The sequence below is a fragment of the Capsicum annuum genome, unplaced genomic scaffold (assembly GCF_002878395.1).
Source record: "Capsicum annuum cultivar UCD-10X-F1 unplaced genomic scaffold, UCD10Xv1.1 ctg4553, whole genome shotgun sequence".
Classification (NCBI taxonomy): domain Eukaryota; kingdom Viridiplantae; phylum Streptophyta; class Magnoliopsida; order Solanales; family Solanaceae; genus Capsicum; species Capsicum annuum.
The window spans coordinates 20718-35296 of NW_025853035.1; the positions used below are offsets into that span (position 1 = coordinate 20718).

The following is a 14579-nucleotide window of genomic DNA, read 5'->3' on the forward strand; positions in this document are numbered from 1 at the left end:
AAAAAATAATATCAATCAAATTGAAATATATCCCAACAAAAGAACACCATAAGCAAATTAGGCAACTAATTAAGGCAGATATTATCTAGATTTTTACATCAAAGGTAAAACAATAATTCGAAATAATAACATTGAAAAAAATAATATGAAATATATCGCAACAAAAGAATACCATAAGCAAATTAGACAACCAATTAAGGCCACAAAGGGATATTATCTAGATTTTTACATTAAAGGTTAAACAATAATTCCATGATATTAGGAAATGATTTATGAAGATTTATTAAGAAAAACATGTATTAAGGGATTTCTTTTTTTATTTTTGAAATGGTTGTTAATAATAATGAATTAGTCAATATCTATATTCCCCTACTACTAAGAAGAAGTTGTTAAGATTCCTTTAAATATGTATTTTATTTTAGACCACTCCAAAAACCAAATAAAGTTTCTCTCAGGATGAAGAAAAAAAATTACTATCCAATTTTGATCATTTTTGGATTTCTTCTCTATTTGCCTCTATTCTTGAATGCAACATCCATTGGTCAAAAAAATGGTGGTATGTAATGTTATTCATATCTTAGTAGAGACACATTCAGAATTTAAATGGGTTCTCATGATTTTGTATTTGTCATCGAACTTACAGTCTAATTATGTTATTAGTTTCAGAATTTTCAATATGTACATAATTAGTAGATTTCTAAATTCATTTATAGAATCAAAACTAAAGCTTGAGCTCATATGCACTTTATGAGGTTTTTTAGGTTCATCTGAATCTATTTTTTTTTTTTTTGTTCAAATTATTGAGTTGCATTCGAAAATAATCACTTTTCAACCCATGCATTTGAAAGATAATATGCATCAATTAAATGGACTTTCTATTTCCACGAATATGAAACTCCATGACATCGTCTTAAAATTTTACCACTCAACGACTATTTCTATTTTTCAAAGACATGCAAGGAAGTGGTCAGCGAAAATGTACTCATTAGATTTTTGTTTTAAACTCAACGACTCTATAGATCCTGATTCACCTCTCAATATTCTTATGTTTCTCCTACTCCATGGGCGGAGCCAGCCACCTATATCAAAGGGTGGTCAGGCGCACACCTTTCGTCGGAAATTATGTTGTACATATATACGAAATTTTAGTTATTATGAGTGTGTATTTAATTTTATACACCCTTAACGTCAGATTTTTTATGTTTGTGATTTTGTAGAGGATCATGATGATGAGGTAGAAGATCAAGTGGAGTTTAGTTATAAGGAAGGGAGTAAGAAAGGTCCAAGTAAATGGGGAGAATTACATAAAGAATGGAAAACTTGCAAGATTGGAAAAATGCAATCTCCAATTGATATATCAAGTTGTGGAATCAAAAAAAAGAGAAAATTGGGTCACAAAAAACTATACAAGCCTTCTAATTCTACTCTAAGAAATAGAGGCCATGATATTTCAGTAAGTTGTTAAAAAAATGTTTCACCATTTTTAGAATATTCTAATGGCTTTAAATTAAGTTTATTGTAAATTATTCTTTCTTCTCTTACAAATAACAAGTGATATCATGATCAATACATTCAATGTCACCATAGAAAAATAATAAATAAATAATTGGATCATTTCTTAATTTGTGTGTGTCCTCCTTGCGTAAGGGTCGTGCTAATCTTTTATTTATCGTTATAATTAAATTACTTTTTTTAATACTATATTCTATCACTGAATAAAAGTTAAACTCTTTGTGAAAAGACAGGTGAGTACTATTAGGTAGAACTAGCGTTCACTGACCATTTCTTTAGTATTATTATCTTTGAAAAGTAGAGTTTCAAATTCCAACCTGATGTTTCCTTTTCAAGTTTTTCGAAAAATGGTGATTTCTGAATTTTTACTCGTACTATTTATGGATTAGAGGATGTATAGTTATAGGTTCATGAATTCGCTCAAATTCAGTAATTTTAGCTCAAATTATATATACGTTAAAAAAATTCATTAGACAACTAGACATAATTAATAACAAATCAAAAAAATCAAACAAACTGCGATAGAATTCCAAAATCTTGAACGTATAATTCAAATTCTAAATCTTTCTCTATTTATGCAGTTGCATTGGCATGGGGATGCTGGATCAATTTTGATGAATGGCACAAAGTACCCTCTTCTACAAATTCATTGGCATTCTCCTTCTGAACATACTATTAATGGTAGAAGGTAACAATAATATCTTATTTTCTCGTCTTAAATTATCTGTCGTAATTTTTTAAAAATAATTATCTTAAATTATTTATCGTTTTAGAAGCTTAAGATAAAATTAATTATTTTTTCTCATTTTGTTCTGAGTAGTTATAAACCAATTAATAATATAGTATTCTATACACGGTCAAATCACTTATAAGGTAATTATAAGATAATTACGTGTAATTATCTGAAATAAATGTTAATTGAAGACCTAATAAAACTGATTACCAAAATATTATCCACCAAAAATTAAGCTACGATGATTTTCAAGCAAGATTGATATTTAATATTTCACTTAATCCTTATTCGTGTGGTATCTCCTTATTCGTGTGGTATCTTTGTGTCTGATTTCGCGTAATCTTTTTCAAGATCGTTTTAATACTTTAAGAGAACATAACACCCATATATTCTTTGTTGTATTATTCTATTCTTGATTACGGGCAATCTCAGTTGTGGTCGGACGGTAGCAAGAAGTCATAACAAATCCAATAGCTTTCTATACTAAAAAAATAAGTAAGCATAATTCCCTCTAAAAAATAAAATATATTAACATGAAGGGAACATATTTACTAGTTATATAATTCGCAATTGCTTAAATCTCAAGATGTTTTGAACTTTTTTCCTTTGAAAGATATGAATATTTTAATAGCAAAAAAGTTCTTTTGTATCAAAATCTTAATAAATATTTATTCATTACTTAAAGTGGCTTTTAATGTTTATTCTAGTTTTATTGTTTTGGATGTTGAAACGGTTTTTGTGGTCTTTAATGTGTTGGAATAAGTCAAAAATATTTGTGTGATTATAAATTACTATATATTAAGAATAAAGTTAAATTATTTTTAAGTAGAATGATTAATTGGTAGTAATCATTTAATCTTCTTTTGTGGCCAATTTTGTCTATTTTAATTTTTTATTTTTTTTGGTATTATTTGAATAATAGGTATGCCTTGGAATTACATATGGTTCATCATAACACTGATGAGAAGTTGGAAAATAAGATTGTTGTTAATGCTGTTCTTTACAAATTTGGCAGACCAGATACACTTCTTTTTATAGTAAGTAATTTTTTTTAATCTTTTTTGTTAAGTCTATTTTTTGTCAATAATAAATGCAATTTAGTTGGATCTCAAAATAAATACGAGACACTTAGTGGGAATAGAAAAAGGAATAACGACCGCACCTTAATTCCAAATAAGTTAAGTTGGCTATATGAATCATCAGTAATAATATACGTATAAATGACATAAATACCAATTCTTTTGAAAGTAATTACACTCTCCTACTTTTTTAATTACGTTACTGTCTCTCCCTATTAATATATATAACATAACCGACATATACATAGCATTCTGTGTATATATTGAAATTTTTGTAATATGTTTAAGGAGTTGGGATTTTTTGTGATATTAAAAATATAAGTTGCATATTTGTGTAATTTTTAGATAATATATTACGTACATTTATTATATAATTCTTTACAAAGGGCAGTTGAGTACACAAAGTTTGGCAAACGTTAGTGGGAGGGTTGCATTTTAAGGGGTGCAACGTAGACAATCTGCCTTGATGCAAACTTACGTCTAATTTTACAACTTGATCTTGTAACGTATTTATAGGACACAGAAATAATTTTATCGTTGCATCAAAATTTCACTTCGATGTATATATACTCCTTTATACTCACTCTTGTACATACGACGAAACGTTATTTAGTTTTATGCTACGGGTCTATTTGAAGCAACTTCTCTATCTCTGCAAGGTAGGAATAATAAATGTCCATGTATACTCTATCCTTCCCAAACCGCACTATCTCGTAAAGGATTTGAGACAATAGCATGCTACACGAAAGCGTTGTTTTCTCTGTAGTGTTGTCACACAGCTGCCCGCCTAGAAGAGCAACTCGCTCTGTAGTGTTTCAATACTAATAGAAAGGGCAAGCCCGCCGCTGAAAGAGACCGAAAAAGGTTCAACTGGCACTGGTGCAAGGCTTTTAAATAGTTACTGCTTTGCACAAATACGCTAGGATCCGACCTACATGAACTTCTTTCTTCTCTTATGATATTTCTTTTAAGCGAAAAAAAAAAATACCTTACTTATGCAATGTCCATGTATACTCTTTCTTTCCCAAACCGCACTCGTAGGATTACATTGGGCATGTCTCTGCAAGTGAGGAATAATATATGTCCATGTATACTTTATTCTTCCCAAACCGCACTCACATGATTACACTGGACGTGTCTCTTCCGCACTCGTAGAATTATACTGGGCATGTCTCTACAAGGTAGGAATAATATATGTCCATGTATACTCTATCCTTTTCAAACCGTAGGAATAATATATGTCTATATATACTCTATCCTTCCCAGACCGCACTCGTAGGATTACACTGAACATGTCTTTATGAGGTAGGAATAATATATGTCCATCCTTCCCAAACTGCACTGTAGGATTACACTAGATATGTCTTTACAAGGTAGGAATAATATATGTCCATGCATACTCTATCCTTTTCAAAACCGCATGTGCGGGATTACACTGGACGTGTCTCTATAAGGTAAGAATCATATATGTCCATGCATACTCTATCTTCCTCAAACCTCACTCGTAGGATTATACTGGGCATGTCTCTACAAGGTAGGAATAACATATGTCCATATATACTCTATCTTTCTCAAACCACACTCGTACGATTACACTGGACATCTCTACAAGGTAGGAATAATATATATGTCCATGCATACTCTATCCTTCCCAGATCGCACTCGTAGAATTACATTGGACATGTATCTACAAGGTAGGAATAATATATGTCCATGTATACTCTATCCTTCCCAAACTGTAATGTAGGATTACACTGGATATGTCTCTACAAGGTAGGAATAATATATGTCCATGCATACTCTATCCTTCCCAAAACCGCACTCGCAGGATTACACTGGACTTGACTCTACAAGGTAGGAATAATATATGTCCGAGCATACTCTATCTTTCCCAAGCCGCACTCGTAGAATTATACTGGGCATGTCTCTACAAGGTAGGAATAACATATGTCCATGTATACTCTATCTTTCCCAAACTACACTTGTAAGATTACACTGGACGTGTCTCTACAAGGTAGGAATAATATTTGTCCATGTATATTCTATCCTTTCCAAACCACACTCGTAGAATTACACTGGACATGTCTCTACAAGGTAGGAATAATATATGTCCATGTATACTCTATCATTCGCAAAATCGCACTCGTAGGATTACACTGGACATGTTTCTACAAAGTAGGAATAATATATATCTCCATGTATACACTATCCTTCCCACACCGCACTCATAGAATTACACTCGGCATATCTCTACAAGGTAGAAATAATATATGTCCATGTATACTCTATCCTTCCCAAGCCGCACTCGTAGAATTATACTTAACATGTCATTATTGTTATACTTGCTACTCTTGTTGATTTTGATTCATTTTTTGTGATTATTTAATTATAGTTGAGGAGACATTTACTATCCATGGTTGATCAAGAAGGTGAAGAAAGTAACTTGGGCATAATTAATCCAAGTTATGTTACTACTAATTATGGCAAAAGTTACTATAAGTACAAAGGTTCACTTACTACCCCTCCATGCACAGAAGGTGTCACTTGGTTAGTTAACAAGAAGGTAAAATTAAAAATTTTAATTAATTCATAGGACATATATATATATACTATGATATTAGAATTAATTTTAAGTTTATTTGATATTATTAATTAGAAATACTACTTTATTTATTTTAGGTACAACCTGTTTCCAAATCTCAAGTTAAGTTGCTTCGAGAAGCTGTCCATGATGTAAGTTCTCATTTCTAATAATTTATTTTAAAAAAAAAAATATTTTTGATAATATTTTAGTTCTAATATTCCAATTCCAATATTCCATATTTAAGATAGCAAATATTCGAATACAATTTGGTATTACAATATTAGATCTATCTTTAGTATAAAATATAACATTCAAAAGTTTTTTTTTTAAAATGATTTTTTGAATTCTGCATCAGATCAAATTAATACACATAAAAATGAAATAGTGGACGTAACATTTTTAAAGTAGCTTTTCAAATGTTTTCTATTGAATAAAAAAACATAGCTTATAATTATCTAAAACTATAATTATGTGCATCTTAGCTTGATTTACTTAATAAGTGGAAATAAGGTTTGATTATTATTTTTTAGTCACTATCTTTTTAGAGAATTCAATTTATATGTATTACTAACAAAAATAATTTATTTATTTATTATTTTATTATTATTATTTGAATTTTGTTTTCAGCATGCTGTACGTAATGCAAGGCCTTTGCAACCACGTAACAAGAGAAGGATCCATCTTTACTCTAAAGAATGTGAATATCCGTCGTGCCAGCTTTGAAGCTTGACTAATTTTGAATTTTACATTGGGAAGTCTTGCTTATAACGTAAAGGACTTTCTAACGAAACAGTCGTTCATATTCAGAACTCGAATTACATCGAGAAGTACTTATCCCTCTACCTTAAGTAAAATTTAGTGGTTACAATTGTTATATTACTCTTTTAGAGATTTGGAATATCGAGATTCATATTGCGCATAGATTTTTCGATTCTAAACACTCGAAACCAAAACCTCTGATAAAGGAAAATCGTGTTTTCAATTTGGTGTAGATGAGATTTACCCGCTCTTAATCAGAAGTCTCCGATTACGCTTCAAGAATGAAAAAATTCATCGTAGATAGAGTCTCCGCCTTAAGTGGGCCCTACACGGCATCTACCCGGATTAGTCAAATTAATGAGTTTCGAATATCAGATTCAAAGATCAACAATAACAACAACAACATACCTAGACACAAAGTGAGGTTTGAGGAGGGTAAAATGTAAACAGTTCGTACCGACCACTACCTCGGAGGTGAGGTAGAGAGGTTTCCGATAAACCCTCGGCTAGACAGATTCAAAGGACAAATAAAGGACAGCTCGGTGCACTAAAGTTGCCGCCATGCATAGGGTCCGAGGAAGGCCCCACCACAAGGGTGTATCGTACGCAGCCTTACCTTGCATTTCTGTCAAAGGCTGTTTCCACGGCTCGAACCCGTAGCCTCTTGGTCACATGACAGCAACTTTACCGGTTACATTTTCAAAGTGACAGCAATAAATGTAGTCATCAAATGCATATTAACTTGCTATCTTTTCTGCTTAATCTTTATACAAACATGCCATCAGTTGACATTTCAAGATATCGACATAACAAACTTACTATCAAATCGAGAAACTAAACTTGCATAGAGATAGATAAGAGGCGGATCTACAGTACATGATATGAGTTCGACAGAACTCAGTAGCTTTGCTTCATACCTTATATATGCGTCTAGGACTCCACTTAATACGTATACACAACCTATCTCGATACTAGTAAGTAAAAAAGGACAGACTTCAGAGACCATAAACTTAAAACCCTAAATACGCCTGAACTGAAATAATAAGTGAAGAATGTTCCACAACTCCTTGATGCTTCCCATGATTAACTTGTCGAAAGAAATGACGCAATAATCATACCAGTTCATCGTTCCAACGCTTTCCAACAGTAATTTGACGAAAAGTGCTGGTCCAATATCGCGGTTAAGAACCTCAACTGACCATTTCTGTGATATTCGCGTATGAAGTATTGCCTCCTCTTATCTGCTTTGTATTATAGGATTTGCAACTAGGACATTTCAGTGCCACGATATGGAAGTTAACCTCAGACGTTACTGCACAGTCATTGCAAAGAATCCAAACCTAAATTGAAAAACGAAGAAGCTCAAACATAAGATAAGGCGATCAAATTCTTGTACGAAATTTCAAGTGGATCGACAAACTGGTTTCGGTTTCATACCATCTTGTTCTGATACATTTCAGGCATAGGTGTTGATGCAACCTTGAATTAGAAAATAGACGAAGCTTGTCAGTTTGAAGAGAATATTCGGGGAAAAAAACATCAATCAGCTTAGTAACTACTACCTTCGTTTCAATTTGGTCGTCTTACTTTCCTTTTTAGTCCGTTTAGAAGAAAAACTCTCTTTCCTTTTTCGGAAACTCTAGAATTCTAACTTCCCACGTGACATGTCAAGACTCTTTATTTTCTTAAGCTCCACGTCAAGTCAAAATTAGACAAACAATTGAAACGGAGGGAGTATGTAGTATGTACCTCCTGGTCCAGTTGCTCCCAGATTGAAGACATGTCACAATATGATCTTGAGCAAAGAGGACAAGAATACCTGCACACGCATAAATTGTTGGAACCGAGCACAATGCAACCAAAATTTATGTTATCCTCCAAAAACGTTGTTGCACCCATGTCGAATCCTCCAAAAACGCATAGGTTTTGGAGGATCCGACAAACAAACAACAATGGTTTCGAAGAGTTCGAGCAACGTAGACCGAATCTGGAGGGGTGTTCTGTTGTAGGATCATTAAGGAATTGATTGTTCATAGAAAATCGTAACACGTCGAACTTACTGGAAATATCCTTCCATCTGCAGTACACATTCCAGATGCATGGTGTGACCACAAGGCAAGGAGATAACATTCTTTGTTGTATCGAATACGTACTGCATGAAGTTGCTAAGAATCAAGAGGTGAAAGCTTTCATGGTTATCGCCTAAAAATCTTTTTATGTTCGGAATTCTGCATTTACCTCGAAGCAAACAGGGCAATTGTGGTGCATCGCTCTTTCTATACAAGTATGTGATTCCTTGAGTGAAGTTGAATAGCAGCATTCTGCAAAAGAACAGATGTTACATAACTAACAAATTAAATACAACCAAATAAGTTGTGCTGCTCGGACCCTCCAACAATGTTGTTGTACTGATGTCGGATCCACCGAAACTGCACTACCTTTGCAGCATCCGATGCGCACGAGCAACACTTTTAGAGAGTCTGACCAATATAGCTAATAAGAGCTTTTATAGCTAATATAGCTAATTACACTTACCACATGTGTCGCAGTGAAAGAAATTCTCCTCGCCACCCGTTCTGTTTTCAAATGTTTTGAGCAGGAAAATGAAGAATAATATATTAGATGCAACGTTACGTCAGCAGAAATATAAAATGGAAGCGCCAACCAACTAATGTAAGTCAACTCAAATGGCGCCGGTGTAGAAACATTAATTCATCTGAAACACGGGTTGGCCGCTTTGATGGGCTGGAACGGGGTTAACATTTGATAGAGTTGCACAGTACAAGAACTAATTCCCACGTTGCTCGGACTCTTTCGTCGGCTGCCTGTCGGATCCTCTAAAAGTAGTGCATTTTTTGAGGATATGACATGGGTACGGCAACATTCTAGAGAGTCCGAGAAACATAGCTCGTGTCCTTTTACCTATGAGTATGTAGTGCAGGTATAGAAAGAAAAGCGATACAAGAATACTACGCTACACTGAATCATTCGTAAATCATGCCATCTATAATCAACCACAAGTAATCCTAACTAGATATGTAACTCGTTAATGGGACATTATTTAGCATGTACCTAAAACAAAGCACCTCCGTAAGGGAGGTTGCCTTCAGACTATTTGTGACTATGGACTGGCATATGTCCCAGATGCTGTTTGCCTTTGTGTTAACACGAATATGGTGTAATTTAGGAAAATGCGTTAAAGAACCGATAAGACGACAATGATGAACAGTATGAGAAAGATTTTAACCTGCAGATTCCACATTTATCACAGTGGTATTGATTCTTCGAAACCTATAGATAAAAACCATCTTGTTTAAGCATAGTATAAATATTGAGCAAACAACATTGTAGACGACAAATTATGTAAAGAATTTTACATCATCGTCGAAGAAGTTGCACTTTGAGCAAAAGTACTTCCCCATGCAAACCCCACATTGGATGCACGTTTGTTGAACCTAATGGACAATCAACGACAAAGTAAATTTAACCTCAGTTCAACATTTATAAAGACTTGAATCGAGTCATTTAAGATGGAGGAAACTTACATCCTGTTCGGTATTACACAATGAGCAAATGACCTGAAAAGACATACAGAGAAAGCATAGGTTCTTGAGTTCTTCTCGATTTGATAAACATTGGGTGATAAATGATATAGCTAGCTGCATTCTACAACAGCAACTATACTTTAATCCCAAACATTGAAAACTAACCCTTTTAACGTCATGGCGAGGAAGATCGTGGCGTCTTAGTGGATCAACATCTAAAGCATTCTGATGAAGAATTGGAAAACAATGATTAATCCTCGCGTAAAATGAAGAAGAGGAAAAACCAAAAGTTCAACTGAATATCAAAAAGTATCTACCTTTGAGTCATTATGGCAATGCCTGCAATCAAATATCTCATCACAACAAGGTGCTCTAACTTTGCATCTCCTCCGATAATGCGCACACCTAACGTAGAAAAACGAAAGAAATATTAACAAAAATCATGAAAATGAACTTAAAAGTATTGAAACAAAGAAAAAAAAAAGAGAAAATACCCATAATTCCCAGCACCCATCTCCATAAAAGATTCATCATCAGATAAAGGAAGAGTGGTCATCTGTTTATTCAAAGTACACTCCATTTTCTTCACCAGTTCCACTGAATCAAGAATCTTTTCTCCAATGGGTACTCAAAAATCCCTGAAATCAACTAATCATGTCAAAATATATACAAATTTAGACATCAAAAGATTGAAACTGAACTAAAAAAGACTGAAAAAAAGGCGGCCTGGTGCACTAATCTCTCGCTAATCGTAGGGTCCATGAAAGGGCCGGACCACAAAGATCTATTGTACGCAGCCTTACCCTACATTTCTGCAAGAGGCTATTTCCACGGCACGAACCTATGACCTTCTGGTCACATGGAGGCAACTTTACCAGTTGCGCCAAGGCTTCCCTTAGAAAAAAAGACTAAAACTGAAGCAAAAATCAGACCTTTTAACTATGACAAAAGATGTACAAATTCAGACAATCAAGAAAAGACTGAAACTGAAGTAAAGATCAAATCTTTGACTTATGAAAAAAGATGCACAAATTCACACATCAGAAAAAGACTGAAACTGAGATAAATGACTTCTAACTATATGTCAAAGATAGATAGATAGGACTCCATTTTCTTCACCACTAAATCAATAAATTTCTTCCAATGAGTACTGAAAAAACCCATCAAATTCAACTAATTCAGACATCAAAAAAGAATGAAACTGGACTAAAAATCAAACCTTTTTAACTATAACAAAAAGTGGAAAGTTTCAGATATCAAGAAAAGATCGAAACTGAATCAGAAATCATACATTTAACAATGACACTAACAAAGGGTTGAAACTGAACCAAAAAAGAAAAAAAAAACATACAAATTCAGACATCAAAAAAGACAAAAACTGAACGAAAAATCAAACAGATTGAAACTGAACTAAACATCAGCATTTAACTGTTGACACCAACAAAGGGTTGAAACTGAACAAGAAAACAAACCTTTAACCAAGAAAATAAAACATACAAATTCAGACATCAAAAAGGACTAAAACTGAACTCCATTCACCCAATTCTACTAAATCAAGAAATTTCTTCCAATGGGTACTGACAAAAACCCTCAAATTCAACTAATTATAGCAAAACAACTACAAATGCAGACATCAAAACATTGAAACTTAACAAAAAATCATGTCTTTAACAAATTCAGACATTAGAAAACAGTGAATCAAGAAATTTCATCAAATGAGTACTCAAAAAACATTGAAATTCAACTAATTATAACATCAAATTATTGAAACTGAACTAAAAATCAAACCTTTGAACTATATAACAAAAATATAGATAAATTCAGACATCAAGAAAACATTGAAACTGAACAAGAAATCAGACATTTGCTAAAAATCGGACCTTTTGCTAAGAAAATTTCATCAATGAGTACTGAAAAAACACTGAAATTCAACTAATTCTGACATCAGAAACATTGAAATTGAACTAAAAATCATATCTTTAACAAATTCAGACATTAAAAAACACTGAAACTGAGATTCTTATTAAGAAAAAAAAATCACTTTCTTCACTCCTACTACATCAAGAAAATTTCATCAAATGAGTATTGAAAAAAAAAACACTGAAATTCAACTAATAACGAAAAGATAGATAAATTCAGACATCAAGAAAAGATTGAAACTGAACTAAAAATCATGTCTTTAACAAATTCAGACATTAAAAAACACTGAAACTGAGTTTTTAAAAAAAAAAAAAAAAAAAAAAAAAACCCCACTCTCCCACTCTCCTCACCCCTACGAAATCAAGAAAATTTCATCAAATGAGTACTGAAAAAAGACACAGAAATTCAACTAATTATGATATCAAGAAGAGATTGAAACTGAACAAGAAAACCAGACCTTTTACAAAGAAAACATTGAAAATGAACTAAAAATCAGACCCTTTAAATAGGAGAAAAAAAAAAAGCACTGTACATACAAATTCAAAGAGGCAAAAAAGTTCTTGAAACTGACCCACCTTTTCAGTAATGATGACATTGAAAGTGATTTTTATAGATAAGAAAAAGAGAACAAAGGAACAAAATTGCATAACAACTTTGTTTATGTATAACTGTAAACACCCCACCTATATTAGTAGTTTTTTTTTTTTTTTTTAAAGCATTTTTCTTTGCCTTTTTGAGTTTATTGATGATGTGGAGACACGATAGTGTTATGCTAAGCTGTATTTTTGACTGCAAAAATAGAATTGATAATTTATTTGTTTAAAAAAAGAAGTGCGACGGAATAAGGTTTGATTCTATTCATGGAGATTTACGTAGATTTAGTAATTATTATTTTAAAAATGGAAAGTTTGATATAATTGAGATTTTTCTTTTTTGGTTTTGAATCTAGTTCGCACACCGCTTTAATGGGTGAATAACTCAATTCTGGGAACATATTATAATCTTGGGTGGCAAAGAGTGAACGTCGTGGTGCGAGCAACGAAATAGAGTTTAATTGGGATTTGGAATATAACTAGGATTTATTTTGTTCTGAATCTAGTTCACGTACCGTTTTAAAAAGCGAACAACTTAACCCTTAAATGATACTGCAGTTTCAGGTGGTGAAGAGTCGACATTGAGGTACTAGCTTTTAGAGTGAATTTCTTTCAAAAACTGAAGAATTCACTTACCTATAGTCGGGTATCATTTTGTTTGAGTCAATAACTCTAGTTTAGGAAGTCGGAGGGAGAAAGTAAACGGACAATAGTATACTGCAATATTCTAGGTTTGAAATGAGAAATGGAGGGAATGGTAAGTGCGACGTTGTTTGAGGACTGAGGTCTAACTACCATGAACGGTATTCTGATAATAAATGAACGGTCAAGATTAGACGAAATGAAGCGTCGAGATCTGCTTGGCTGGAGTGTAACTACATTCAATTTGATGTATGAGGTGTGAAGAAATCTGATATGTTCTTATCGTGCTCTTCTCTCTCAATTCTCTCTACTATTTTCAGATTCAATCTTTCTCTGTATTCTAAGTCTTCTTCTTTTACTCTCGAATTTCCTAATTATTTGAAGATCCACATTCTTTCAGAAATTGCACTATTTTCACTCTAAATTATAAACGACTCCAATTTAAAGGGGGTTATATTATCCCTGGACTAATTAAAATTATATTTTGACAAACTTAAGGCTTACATGGCACATTGCGTGAATCAACATACTGAAGGTCCATGTAGGCACACGTAGGCACTCAAGGTTGTCAAAAATACGGTTTTAATTAGTCCAGAGGATAAGAGGACCCCCGTTAAGTTGGTGTGTGCCTCAAAATTTCGTTTATAGTTCTTAGTGAAAACAGTGCATTAGCATTTCGTTTATAGTTCTTAGTGAAAACAGTGCATTTACTCTACAAAAAAATAGTGCATTAGCATTCCGTTTATAGTTCTTAGTGAAAACAATGCATTTAAAAAAAAATTAACAGCTCTAGCAACTCGTTGTTCTTTAATATACTCCTTCAACTTTGTGTGAATAATCTTTTTCTCATCAAGTATGCATTTTTCACCACCAAAGAATGTGGTGCAGTGAATGGAATTGTTCCTCCCTTAACTAGAGGTCTCGAGTTCGAGCCTTGGGTATGGAAATTTTTTGGTAGGGAGCGTTTCTCCCCAAATGGGGCCCTACACTACGCAAATTTGGATTAGTCGAACTCCAATGCGGGGACCGAACTGTCACGACCCGACCTAAGGCCTTGGCCGCGACGGGCATCCCGAACCACACAGGCCCGAAATCCCTGCCACATCCCAAAAACACTAGTGATATTGTCTGCTCTGGGCCCAGGCCCGCACGACTTTAAAACGTGTCACTAAGGAGTAAGACTTTCTCACTTATATACCCAGCATCCCTTCT

General features: G+C 33.4%; 2 protein-coding genes and 1 pseudogene across 4 annotated transcripts; 1 reads left to right on the forward strand and 2 right to left on the reverse strand.

The window, feature by feature from the left end:
- Positions 1–6: 6 nt before the first annotated feature.
- Positions 7–6827, forward strand: LOC124892292 (alpha carbonic anhydrase 7-like). The gene is made up of 7 exons (XM_047403619.1): positions 7–556; positions 1218–1453; positions 2094–2200; positions 3168–3282; positions 5717–5887; positions 6004–6057; positions 6536–6827. The coding sequence occupies exons 1-7, from the start codon at positions 457–459 to the stop codon at positions 6629–6631; spliced, it is 879 nt and encodes a 292-aa protein (XP_047259575.1). The 5' UTR covers positions 7–456; the 3' UTR covers positions 6632–6827.
- LOC124892294 lies at positions 1601–1687 on the reverse strand (annotated as a pseudogene).
- A 560-nt stretch (positions 6828–7387) lies between the features above and the next one.
- On the reverse strand, positions 7388–12815 carry LOC107843143 (E3 ubiquitin-protein ligase RZFP34). Of its 3 annotated transcripts, none has more exons than XM_047403621.1 (13): positions 12708–12815; positions 10707–10850; positions 10530–10617; positions 10378–10437; positions 10213–10245; positions 10045–10122; positions 9915–9958; positions 9203–9243; positions 8906–8988; positions 8728–8819; positions 8417–8486; positions 8105–8146; positions 7388–8007 (listed from the first exon to the last, which is right to left on the reverse strand). In XM_047403621.1, the coding sequence occupies exons 2-13, from the start codon at positions 10790–10792 to the stop codon at positions 7858–7860; spliced, it is 867 nt and encodes a 288-aa protein (XP_047259577.1). In that variant the 5' UTR covers positions 10793–10850; positions 12708–12815; the 3' UTR covers positions 7388–7857. The 3 variants fall into 3 exon arrangements, with proteins under 3 accessions (XP_047259577.1, XP_047259576.1, XP_047259578.1); XM_047403620.1 differs by having other exon boundaries at positions 12669–12781; XM_047403622.1 differs by lacking the exon at positions 12708–12815 and adding an exon at positions 12590–12653.
- Between the last annotated feature and the right edge of the window lie 1764 nt (positions 12816–14579).

Coding starts and splice junctions, on each gene's coding strand:
- LOC124892292 (XM_047403619.1), top strand. CDS start 457: ATGAAGAAAAAAAATTACTATCCAATTTTGATCATTTTTGGATTTCTT. Junction 1,454..2,093: donor ATAGAGGCCATGATATTTCA/GTAAGTTGTTAA, acceptor CTATTTATGCAG/TTGCATTGGCATGGGGATGC. Junction 2,201..3,167: donor CATACTATTAATGGTAGAAG/GTAACAATAATA, acceptor TTTGAATAATAG/GTATGCCTTGGAATTACATA.
- LOC107843143 (XM_047403621.1), bottom strand. CDS start 10,792: ATGGAGTGTACTTTGAATAAACAGATGACCACTCTTCCTTTATCTGAT. Junction 9,959..10,044: donor GCAACTTCTTCGACGATGAT/GTAAAATTCTTT, acceptor TTTTATCTATAG/GTTTCGAAGAATCAATACCA. Junction 8,147..8,416: donor GGGAGCAACTGGACCAGGAG/GTACATACTACA, acceptor TTCTAATTCAAG/GTTGCATCAACACCTATGCC.